The sequence below is a fragment of the Pituophis catenifer genome, unplaced genomic scaffold (genome assembly GCF_029215685.1).
Source record: "Pituophis catenifer annectens isolate HBS135680 unplaced genomic scaffold, rPitCat1.0.hap2 SCAF_3, whole genome shotgun sequence".
NCBI classification, from domain to species: Eukaryota; Metazoa; Chordata; class Lepidosauria; order Squamata; family Colubridae; genus Pituophis; species Pituophis catenifer.
In genome coordinates, this window is record NW_027256883.1 from 185,421,111 (window position 1) to 185,433,646 (window position 12,536).

The window sequence follows — 12,536 nt, forward strand, 5'->3', positions numbered from 1 at the left end:
TGGAGTTCACTAAGGTTGTTATCTATTCCATTGGGAGGCAAGAAGATTGGAAAAGACTGGCTTAGATAGATCAAACTATTGAAATAGAAGTCTTATCCTTTTGATTGTTCAGGATCAAAAAGCTGCCTCTTAAAGAGTTATATAGGCTTCTACTATTCTTTCTTATCTAGAGTCATGAGATTCTAGAGTGTCTGTGAAGTCAGGATTCCATAATTCCAGAACTAGCAACTCATGGATCAGGAGACAAACAGTGGGAAATATGTTCTTAGCTAGTGTTCACTGTCTCCTACAGTAGTTTGTACGTAGCTTTCTGAAGGAATGAAAAAAATATTTAAATTGGGCCAAAGTAAACTGCAAAACAAGAAAAAGAGTTCCAGACATAGATACATGTTTGCTGAGTATAAACTTGGGTTTCAGGATCAGCACTAAAAATACCTAATCCATTTCGTAACAGTTTTTACTGTGGCTGAGTGAAGCTTCACTTTCTTGGACAGTGTAAGCTTATTTAAAAAAGAGGAAATATTCATATAATAATTCCCATCCATTATGTCTAATTCCCCTCACTCTAAATCAAGAGTGAGAGGAACTTCACATGAGACCGAGAAACAAGGAGTACACATCTCTGAAGCAGTTTGCCAATTGCCCCTTCACATAATGCTGATGATGTAAATAAGGACTGTACAGGGTTGCAATAAAACATGCAGAATTACTGGATGATGAGAAAATATGGAGGGAATAGCCGGCACTGAACTTCAGGTGCTTGGAGAATATCTATATGTCAGAAGTCTGTGGAACAGCCAGACTAATAATGAGAAACAGATAGCTAGCATAGTAAACTCAGTTTGTAAATAAACTTCTTTATTCTGATTGTAGCTTGGATTTTGTTATTACTCAAATTTGCTAAAATGAAAATAAAAGCTCTTATATGTAATTCAAAGGAATTTAAACTAATTACCAATTCTGCTGTAAAAACAAATAAAAAATTCCCAAGCTTTGATCTGCTTGGTGGGAGCCATCTGCAGGTCATAAACTTTGTAGAACATTATAAACATGCACATTGCTACATGGAAGATATTATGACCAGTTTTGGGGAAATACAGTGCTCCATTTCTCAAATAATCTAACAATTACATTCATAGCCTCATAAGACTGATCATTAAAAAGAGGAAGTGAACAATAAAAGCAACTTTTTGATGTTGCTTTGTATATCTTGGCACTTTAGCCAATGATTAAATCTAAATCCCATTTTTAGTTCTGGCTTAAAGCTTTTAACATTCTGACCTGCAATTCAGTTATGTAAATTTGTGTCAAGGCTATGTCTGCATCTTCTCCTTCCTGAAAATATCATGGCCGGAGGGGGAAAAAAAGGAACAGGGATAATGGAATGCCATGAAAGAGCAAAAGAATCAGTTGGATGACAAAATAGTTATGAGTTTCTAGCAAGCAAGTAGCTGAAGAACTCTAGCTTCTTGCTCACATGACAAAATGAATGGAAAATGCTGACTTAACGGGGTACAAGATGCAGTCTGTGTATCAAGGGGAAGATCCCCTCATTTCCACCCTGATCTACATCTTGCATCCCGTTAGAAAGGGCCACATACAATGTTGGCATTTCTTAAAAGATGAAAACTAGGAATGTATTGATGAAAAACTAAAACATTCCAGAGAATACCTCCTGTTTGTGCCTTGGGGTGGTTTCTTGATCCGGCTGGTAGCAAAAAGAGGCGGGAGGGAGGGTAAATCAGTTAAGGGAGCTCCTATAATAGGCTACAATGTTGCTACAATTTTAATTCAGGTATGAAGAAAATGATAAATCTTTGATGCTGCACACTTTGTATAAGAGGTCACCATTTTTCTAAATGTAGGAAACCATTGTATTAATTGTATAGCATTGTATTAATCTATGTAGGCCTCATACCCTGCTTGATTTGTGATATGCATTTTGAATGAAATCGGCCAGCACACATACAAAATGTCCATAAACATTTTACAGAAAAGGAAGGTCAGAACTTTGGCTGCTCAAGAAGACATATCTGCAAAGATTCAGCAGACACAGTCTGTATTCTTCACATGTCTGTAGATTCTGTTTATTTATCACTGACATTGTCAAAGACGAGGGTTAGATATTGAAGCCATAAGACCAGTGATGGGATTCAGCCGGTTTGGTTCAGGTGAACTGGTTGTTAAATTGCTGGCTGGACCACCCCTCCCCACCCCACTCCTTCCATGGGGAGTCCCCATGTGCCCCATTTTGGCTCCCAGGTAACTGCAGGGAGGCTTACTAAGTCCAAAACGGGACATTGGGGGGGCGTGCCCCCCAGCCCGTTTTTCTTCCCAGGGGAGTGCAGGAGGCCGAGTGCTGCCTGTCACACCCCCTGGCCATGGCCATGCCCACCCAGCCAGTCATTAGGGCAGAGAACCGGTTGTTAAATTATTTGAATCCCACCACTGAATAGGACACTAGAAGAATCCTACTTGACAGGAAGGACCATCCTGCCTTCTCAGAAAGGCTCTTTGGAAGACATATTTGGAAGACAAACTTGTCAAGACACTGTTTCTTAATAGAAAAAGCCTCCATGATCACCACAGTATCTGCAATGGAGCAGTGCAGTGTCCTTGCTTATCCTTCTGCCTATATTGAGGAAAATCAGCAAAATTCAGTTTTAAAAGCCAAGTTGGATGCATATCTCTGATAATGAGGAGACTATGCTTCTAACCACTGAGCCCTGGTGGCACAGTGGTTAGAATTACAGGCTAACTCTGCCCAGAGTCAGTTCAATCCTAATGGGGCTTGAGCTTCTATCCTTCCGATGTCAATAAAATGAGGACCCAGATGGTTGGGGGCAATATGCTGACTCTGTAAACTGCTCAGAGAGTGCTGTAAAGAATTATAGAGCAGTATATAAGTCTAAGTGCTATTGCTATGCTTCTAAAACTCTTTTTTTTTAATTTTAAAAACAAACTTTATTCGTATTTAAAAAAACATTTAAAACAAATATAAGAAAAACAAACAAGTTTCTCTTAATCAAAAACACAAATTACATATACATATACAGTACATATACAGTACTCAACTTCATCTATTGACTACTTTCTATTATTATATATACATATATACATACGCACAATGGCTTATTTCCTTTTGTATCTCTCTGACAGTGCAGTTGTTTATTTATATTGATTTCTTCTGAATTTCATCTTTAACCATTCCCCCTCCTCTGATTTATCCACTGGTACCAGCTATTCCATATTTTAAAGTATTTTGAGTCTTCCTTATCCTGTAACACTAGAGTTAGTTTGTCCATCTCTGCGCATATATAGATTTTTTGTATTAATTCCTGGTCAGTTGGCAAGCGATCTATTTTCCAAAGTTGTGCTAACGCTAATCTGGCCGCCGTTATAATGTGGAGTATTAAGTATTTCATATCATTTCTAATATTCTTATTAATCATGCCTAGTAAAAAGACTTCGGGTTTTAATTCAATTTCGTAATTTGTTATTTCTAATATCCATGTTTTTATTTTGTTCCAATATCTCTTAATTTCTGGGCAAAGCCACCAAGCATGGTAAAAAGTTCCCTGTGTTTTTTTACATTTCCAACAGGCCGGATTTACATTCGGATACATTTTTGCTAATCTTGCGGGTGCCTGATACCATCGGTACTACATCTTATAGCGATTTTCTTTATAGGCTACCGATTTTGTCATGCTATAATTGTTTTCCCATGCTCTTTCCCAATCTTCCAATTGTATGCTATGCCCAATGTTCCTCGCCCACGCTATCATCTGCCCTTTGACCAATTCTTCTGCCAAATCGTATTCAAGTAAATATTTATAAATTTTTGAAATTAATTTCCCTTCTTTAGACTCTAGTAATTTGTCCAATCGATTTTGCTTTAAGTCTATTCCTCCCTCCTCTTGGTCCTTTCTGTATCTTACCTTTATTTGTGAATAGGGCCACCAGTCTATTACTATTCCTTGTTCTTTGAGCTCTTCCCTAGTTTTCAATTTCCCCTGTAAATCTACTATTTCTCTATATCTTAAAATCTTTTGTTTTGTTAATATGTTGGGGTGAGTTATTGCTTCTATGGTTGATAGCCAGCCGAGAATTTTCATATAGTGTTTGTGTTTGATTTGTTGCCATGTGTTAATTAAGGACTTCCTAATAGTGTGGTTATTAAAATAAATATATATATATAAAGCTTCTAAAACTCTTATTGACACACTGGGTGAATGTTTCCTGTGTCATATCATGGAATAAAAGGCCAGTTTTCAGATTTCAGGATGACTGATTTCCCCAAAGAACAAAATTCCAAACATAACAGCAGTTTAACAATGGAAGTTATGGTTTGTCTTTGGAAATTCATATTGGAGGCTGAACGACAAGTACATGATAACTGCCAGTGGGAACTTACTTGTTATGAGACTGAGAAGTATTCTAATAAATAGGATATAGTATAGATAGAAAATATCAATGATGTTACCATTGCTTGCCACAATGTTTTTGGTATCTCCTAGAAGGAAGCTAAGATGTTTGTATATCAAGTGTAGAATCCGCCCTCCAAATGCAGATCAAGTATAGTGTAGGTTTTGTACCTTTAACTCCTTGATTTTTGTTGGAGTAGTCACCTCTTCATCTTCAGATCTCGTCCTCCCCCTATATCTATCATCTTCTCTCTTATCTGACTCTGTTCCATCATGATTCTCACTCACTGAAGCTGGGCGGGAGAATTCTGCATAGGAGAGACAGAGAGGAAGAGAGGAAGAGAGAGAGCAGCCCTATTTTGTCCCATTGACTTTAGCTGAATACAAGAAAAGATGTTATTTCCAATGCTTCTAAATGCTCCTAAGACTAAAGATCCTGTGTTCGAGAATTCAAAAGCTCTTTTTTGGGATATGAGACATTAGAGGTACATAACATGCAGTGCCATAAAACCAGCTTCTAACAGTCAAATTTTAGTTTGGTTCTTGGTTTGTATTCCTTAGATTCCTTAGAAGTGAATTCCTTGATAATCCTAACATGTTTCTATTTATCTACTTGTTACACAGCATTTTGTGTAACAATTGATTTGCACATTATTTAAATCAACCAAATGGGAATGTTTTACATATGGTGGATAGAAGCAGGAAGTATGGCCTACTTCCTATATTTCAAACCTACAAAACATCTATATCCCTTGAATTATATGAATACAGCTGTTGTATATACAGGTAGTTCTCAACTTACAACCAAAATTGGGACCAGAGTTTCAATTGCTAATGATGCAGTCATTAAGTGAGTCATCATGTGACCAGACCCAATTTCACAACCATTTTACTGTAGTCGTTAATTGAATTACATGGTCTTTTAAGTGAAACTGGCTTCCACAATTGACTTTGCTTGTTGAAAGCTGGCTGTGAATTGGGATCATGTGACTACAAAATGCTACAACTGTAATAAATGCAAGCTGGTTGTCAAGAATCCTTGACTCTTGCACTACCCCTGCAGTCAGATGGCTGTAGGGGTAGCGCAACAGCTGTTAACTTTGAGGACAGGTTGCAAGTCATCTTTCCTAGGCTATTGTAACTTTGAACTGTCATTAAATGAACAGCTGTAAATTGAGGAATTAAGAGTGTTTTATAAAAGATAATTCCATTTATCATGAATCAGACTCACTATTTCACACTGGTAATAGTTTCAGATGCAATAACAAATGCTCACAATAAATGCTCTTTTTTAGCCTTTAAATCGAAATACACCCATAGTTAAGTCTTTAAATCTTCTCAACAGAAATCTGAATTCCATCTGTGGTTGATTTCTCAGTATAAGAGAACAATGCAATATGCAGGAGAAGATCCAATTGCTAAGAGAAGAAAACGGGTGATTCTAAAGAAAGAGCTTTCAACAAAGACTTCTTACAGCTTGGTAGCACATGCCTTGGTAGCACAGAAAAGATGGTGCCCCTACAATGCCCATTTTAGTATTGCCTACCAAGGACAATGAGGTCACTTGCATGAAGCATGGGATAGACAGTTGTTACTCTACCATGGCTATAGAAAAGGATAGAGGGAATGAGGCCATTTATGGAATAGCTTCAATCTTCTCTCTGCTTTCACATTTGTTGATCTTCAAAGAAAAGAACCTGGATTTGCTTTAGGGAATGTAATTTATAGACAGGAAAACTCTTCCACTTCCACCTACTTATAGAAAGGGGGCTTTCCCTGTCCAGAAAATTGTGAATAGAATTGTATCAGTCTGGAGAAGGGGAGGGGAATGCCTTTTAGCTTCTCTCCTGAGTGCTCTTTATTGAAAGAGTTGTGAACTTCAACATCGACCCCATAATGAAAAAACTATGCTGATGAGAAGTTTTATGGGAAACTGTATCTAGTAGCTGCTCTGTATCATCTCTTGCGATTGATGTCTAATCGTTGTTGGCAGGCTGGTTGCCCAAAAGAGAACCCATCCATTAATCAATATCTGCATCCTTTTTCTAGCTAGAATCAAAGAGAGCACATACATCTAAGTGAGCTAAATATATTGGGGATATGGAGCAAAAATCCCAAGGGAGCATATTTCTAAAGCCTGGAAACTATTTGTTAATTTACAATTGCCTCCTTGTGCTGGCAAAGGAGGGCAGGTCTCAATCAGAGAATTAATTATGGATAAGCCATAGCTTGACGCTGCATTCATCTCTACAAGAAAAGCAGCACTGTAGAATTGCTACCATGTTTTCCTTTATGTAAAATGTAATTTACTATTGCCTCTTAGACTTATGTTAGAGTCAAGCAACCTACAAATCTACTCAATAATTAAATAAAACATTCACATCTGCTTATCCCCGGTCCTTGGGAAGGGCTCAATAGGTGGCCAAAATGCCAAATCCAGTCTGAACATCTGGCTGGCTGTGAGAATAATTCATGCATTCAGATCCATACAGTCATTTGCTCTGCTTCACTAGCAAGAATGTCAACAATATAAATGGAACTGAACTAACTAAATAAAACAATAGGGAAATATTTGGCCATTTCCTTCTTCCCAGATATTTTTCAAGTATTCTAGTCTATCTTACAGTCTTAGAATTTCTTATGAAAATTCCCATCCAAGTACAAAGCAGGTTCAGTCTTCCTTGGCCAAAAGAAGCCAAAATCTACTAGATAATGCCTTTTGCAATCCATTCATGCTTTCCCTATAGATCAACTGAAGAATCCATCCTCAGCCCTCTGGAGAAAAATGTTCTACATCTCACCAGCAAAAAATAATGTGATATTAGATCTCAGCCTCCCACCCACCCACCCCCAATACATGGTTCCATCCTTTGAACAAAGCCTTCCTGTACACTCCAGGGAACCAATCTCCCTCCCCCTCCCCAATTTGGGGCATACCTCCATCGAGGCTGCGAGACATGGTGTACCGTTTGCTGGAGGAGCGTTCAAAGTAAGGGGCAGGACGATCAATCAAAGCGCTGGCTTGCCGAGTTTGAGCCTGTGTTCGCCCACTGTAGCGGAATTTGGAACCCATTACTAGGAAGCCTTTTGGGGGAGGCTCAGGTGACACCAGCCTGCAGAAAGAAAACTGTAATAGGTAAGAATCCGTAACCTTTGAAGTTGTAAAATACATTTGAAATTTTCATAGTGTGCTGTAGGTGATCTCACCAGATGGTTGCCATATAGGGAGGGCTTGCCTGTGGACTCATGGCTACAAGAGTGGAGTGGAGTGGAGTGGAGTGGAGTGGAGTGGAGTGGAGTGGAGTGGAGTGGAGTGGAGTGGAGTGGAATGGAATGGAATGGAATGGAATGGAATGGAATGGAATAGAATAGAATAGAATAGAATAGAATAGAATAGAATAGAATAGAATAGAATAGAATAGAATAGAATAGAATAGAATAGAATAGAATAGAATAGAATAGAATAGAATAGAATAGAATAGAATAGAATAGGAAGGGACCTTGGAGGTCTTCTAGTCCAGCCCCCTGCTCAAGCAGGAGAACCTATATACCATTTCAGATAAGTGACTGTCTAGTCTCTTCTTAAAAACTTCCAGTGATGTTCAATCACAAACACTCATTTTCCAGAAGACAAACAGAGACTCTGAAGGAACATGCAAAATATCTCCAATGTTTCCTTACTACTTCTGTCTAACCATAATTTTCATGGAAGAAGGAAGCCTTTTACTTCCTAAAAACATTGATTGCAGTACTGCTTTCTTCTTTTCTGAGTGGGTTCACAGATTTCAACAGCAGTGCAAAACTAGTTACCTACTGTTTTGATTACCTAACAGGTATTATAGGGAATAATGAAAGAACAGGAGAATGGCAATTAACTTTGAAGCATGACAATATGCCATTTATATAAATCATAATTTTAAATAATCAAGAAGGGGGAAAAGGGAAGGCAGAGAGCCAGGTAGGATTGAGAGGTGCCATTGGTATACCAAGTCTACGCACATCAGGTTGGGAACTCAATTAAGCCAATGCAAAGATCACCACTGCTATATTCCATTTCGGAATGCTATTTTATTCAGCATTGGGTCAAATAATCGCAAGTCTGGGGTTTTTTTCCAGACAAGTGCCATTAAATAGAACCGGTAGTAAAACCGGCAGGAGGCTCCGCCCACTGACCCCAACGTCATCAAAATGCTTCTGCGCATGCGCAGAAGAGCGAACGTGCGCGTGAGCAAAACAAGCGCATGCATGCAGCCCCGCTGCGAACCGGTAGTAAAGGTAAGTAGAACTCACCCCGATCTATAGTGATTTTTAGGGACCACGTTTTTAATGTAGCATTTGGAGTTTCCAATTAGTTTTTGATTTTAATGTATCTTTCATTCTGCCTTGCAAAGATTTGGGACCCTTTTAAACAGACTGAGATGATAGACATTTAGTTTGTGTTCCAAAATGCAGGAAAGAGAAACATTGCCTTTAAATTTTCCAGGAACTTGGGACAAAAAAGCTGCAAATTTTTCCTGTGGGTTAGTTTTATGCGTCTTCCAATTCCTATCATGATTATTGCAGTCTAATTTGATGCAGTCTAAAATTCTACTCCTTTGGTCATCTATTAATTTCTCTACAAAGTTTAAAAAGCTCTTATGCCTCAAGGCAATATACAGTAGCTACATGATGTCAGCTTCCTAGATCCCTATGATTCATTTTAAAAACCTGTGTCTCCTTATCTCACGGATCGAATGAGCTTTCCACTCTTTAGAGTGGCTCATAACGTTTGTATGTATAAAGAAAATTATATATAACAGACCCTCTTCTTTCAATTTCGTTGATAATCTATGGCCAAATGGTATGCGACATTGAAAATTCTTACTATCCCATTAAAATGCAAAATAGCATACATAATAGCAGGAAAGTTTATTTCAGACTAAATAAATTTTCTGTTTCAGAATCAGAAGCCTATCAAGAAGATAGTAATAAAGACTATTTGAAAAAAAAAGAAAAAGAAATTGCTGGAGTAGCAGTAGCTCAGTAAATCAGACTTCATACCTAAAGACTAAATAATTTTATTAAAATTTACAATAGAAATATAAAAAACTAATACAACTAAGAAAAATATAAATAATAAAGAAAAGAAAAAGTAGAGATAGAAAAAAAGGAAAAAAAAGAAATATAAAAGACAACTCCCCACTTCCACCAACAAGTATAACAGTAACTTAATGCCTTTTCTAGCATTTCAATTAAGAAAATCTGTTCTTTGCTCATTAATAATTCAATTTTTAAAAACCCATCACTCAGTTCTAATCAGCTACTGCCTATTAAGCACTACTAGAAATAGTAACATATATATATTGCCTTCAAATAAATTCTTTTTATAAAGCAACATTACTAAGAAATAAAGCAAAAGAAATATATCCCCATATATAAACAAATCATTAAAATTTGGTCATTCAGTCCTGACCAAAAAGAAATTCCATTTATAGCTATCAGGAACCACAATACATATATTTTAATCCTGGTCAAATAAATTCACTTTATTTTCATTTACTTTTAAAAGGTTGATCTTTAACCCCATCAAATAAAGTTCCGCAAGTTGATTTCCTATCATTTTCTCTTTTGTTTTCTTTCCTTTCCAGCTTCAGTAATTTAGCGTCTTTGTAAATCCAAAATAAGAAAAGCTTTCCAAATAATTCTTCTGATTTATTATTTGTATGTCCCCTTTAGTTATTAAGACGTTGGCTGGTTCAAATGCATATTTATTGTGGTATGCTTTTCGATACCACTCTTGTAGTCTGGCACTTTTGCATCCATTTTCATATCCATATTGAAATGGTCTATTTTATATAGCAAAATCTATTCCTCTTCTATAGCCTCTGTTACATCCATGTTTAGAGTATCAAAAAATATTGCAAGTAAATTTATTTTATTTATTTTATTTATTTACCAAAAATTTATATGCCGCCCTTCTCCCTAAGGACTCAGGGTGGCGAACGCAAGTTAAAAACATACAATAATAAAAGATCAAAATGATTAAAACCCAGTTAAAACGACAATCAAAATAAGAAAAACCCAAGGATCAAGGTCAACCCATTTGTTGAAACAGCCAGGTCTTTAAGTCCCGACGGAAGGAGAGGAGATCAGGTGCCGTCCGAAGCTTGGTGGGTAACTCGTTCCAGAGGACAGGGGCACCCACGGAGAACGCGCTACCCCTGGATGTCGCCAGCTGACATTGTCTGGCCAACAGTACCCTGAGGAGGGCAGCCCTGTGAGATCGAACAGGACGGTGGGAGGCGGGTAGGACATGGTCCTGCAAATACCCCGGACCTAAGCCATGTAGGGCTTTAAAGGTGAGTACCAGCACCTTGAAGCGGATCCGGAGGACCACTAGTAGCCAGTGCAGCTCGCGTAGAAGAGGGGTTACACAGGAGTAATGGGGAGCTCCCGTAATCACTCGCACGGCCGCATTCTGAACCAGTTGGAGCCTCCAGGTGCCCCTCAAGGGCAGCCCCATGTAGAGGGAGTTGCGGTAATCCAAATGAGAAGTAACCAGGGCATGAGTGACCGTGCGGAGGGCATCTCTGTCTAGGAAAGGGTGCAACTGGAGCACCAGGCGAACCTGGACGAAGGCCCCCCTGGTCACAGCCATAAGATGGTCTTCCAAAAACAGCCAGGAATCCAGGAGGACACCCAAGTTACGGGCCCTCTCGATGGGAGGAAGCACTTCCCCCCCCCCATCCAAAGTGATGGAACTTCTAGAACATGAAACGCCGGCATCCATAGCCACTCAGTCTTGGAAGGGTTGAGTCTTAGCCTGTTCCTACCCATCCAGGCCCATACCACCTCCAGGCAGCGGGACATCACGGAAAGGGCATCCCTGGGGTGGCCCGGGGTACAGATATATAACTGTGTATCATCAGCATATTGATGATACCTCACCCTGAAGCCACGAATGATCTCACTCAGCAGCTTCATATAGATGTTAAAGAGTAGGGGGGAGAGAACCGACCCCTGAGGCACCCCACAAGTTAGGGGCCTCAGGGTGGACCTCTGCCCCGCCTGCCCATACAAACTGCGAATGACCTGAGAGGTAGGAGGAGAACCACTGTAAAACAGTGCCTCCTACCCCCAACCCCCCAAGTCGCTGTAGTAAGATACCATGGTTGATGGTATCGAAAGCCGCTGAGAAATCAAGTAGGACCAGGATGGAGGAACAACCTCCATCCTGGGCCCGCCAGAGATCATTCACCAGAGCGACCAATGCTGTTTCCATGCTGTTCCCACACCAGAACCCCAATTGGTATGGGTAAAGGAATCCGTTTCCTCCAGGAACTGTGGGAGCTGTTGCGCCACCACAGACTCAACAACCTTCGCAATAAAGCGAAGGTTGGAGACCGGCCGATAGTTATTGAGTGAGTCTGGATCCAAGGCCAGCTTCTTGAGAAGGGGTCGAACCACCGCCTCCTTAAGGGAGGTGGGGATGACCCCCTCCCTCAAAGAAGTGTTGACAATAGCCTGGATCCAGTCTCCAGTCACCTCCCGGGCAGCTGAGACAAGCCAGGAGGGACACGGATCCAGCAAACATGTGGAGGCACCTAGTCTACCCACAATCCTGTCCACTTCATCCACAGAAACAGGGTCAAACTCAACCCAGATACTGCTCCCAAGACTTGCCCCAGTCTCCTGGATGGATTCCGCCCAGTCAGATTCCAGACTGATCCGGATCTGAGCGAATTTATCTTGCAGAAACTGAACAAAATCCTCAGCTGTGCCCTGTAAGGGGTCTTCCCTCACTCCCTGATTGAGGAGAGAGCGGGTCACTCTAAACAGGGCTGTTGGGCGATTTTCTGCAGATGCAATGAGAGCAGCAAAATGATCCCGCTTTGCCGCTTCCATCGCCACAAGATAAGACCTAATATAGGTTCTTAACTGTGTTCGATTAGATTCGGATCGGGAGGACCTCCAACACTCCTCTAGGCATCTTTTCCGATGCTTCATTTCCCGGAGCTCCGTGGAGAACCAAGGAGCCCCTCGGGATCTGCATCAGATCAGAGGCCACAAAGGTGCGATTCGGTCCAAGGCCCCAGCAGCCGCCCGTTCCCAGGATGTTACCAGTGCCTCAGT

The 12,536-nt window shown here is 40.0% G+C and overlaps 1 protein-coding gene across 2 annotated transcripts in view; it reads right to left on the reverse strand.

Annotated features, from left to right (window-relative positions):
- EPB41L1 (erythrocyte membrane protein band 4.1 like 1) overlaps window positions 1-12,536 on the reverse strand; it is a 169,885-nt gene that overhangs the window by 25,742 nt on the left and 131,607 nt on the right. The window contains exons 11-13 of one of the 2 annotated variants that reach the window (XM_070941697.1): window positions 7,362-7,537; window positions 4,596-4,732; window positions 1,673-1,708 (exon numbers count right to left, since the gene is read on the reverse strand). In XM_070941697.1, the coding sequence (XP_070797798.1) occupies window positions 1,673-1,708; window positions 4,596-4,732; window positions 7,362-7,537 (349 nt within the window). The remainder of the gene's footprint in view (window positions 1-1,672; window positions 1,709-4,595; window positions 4,733-7,361; window positions 7,538-12,536) is intronic. The other variant, XM_070941696.1, reaches the window with a different exon arrangement.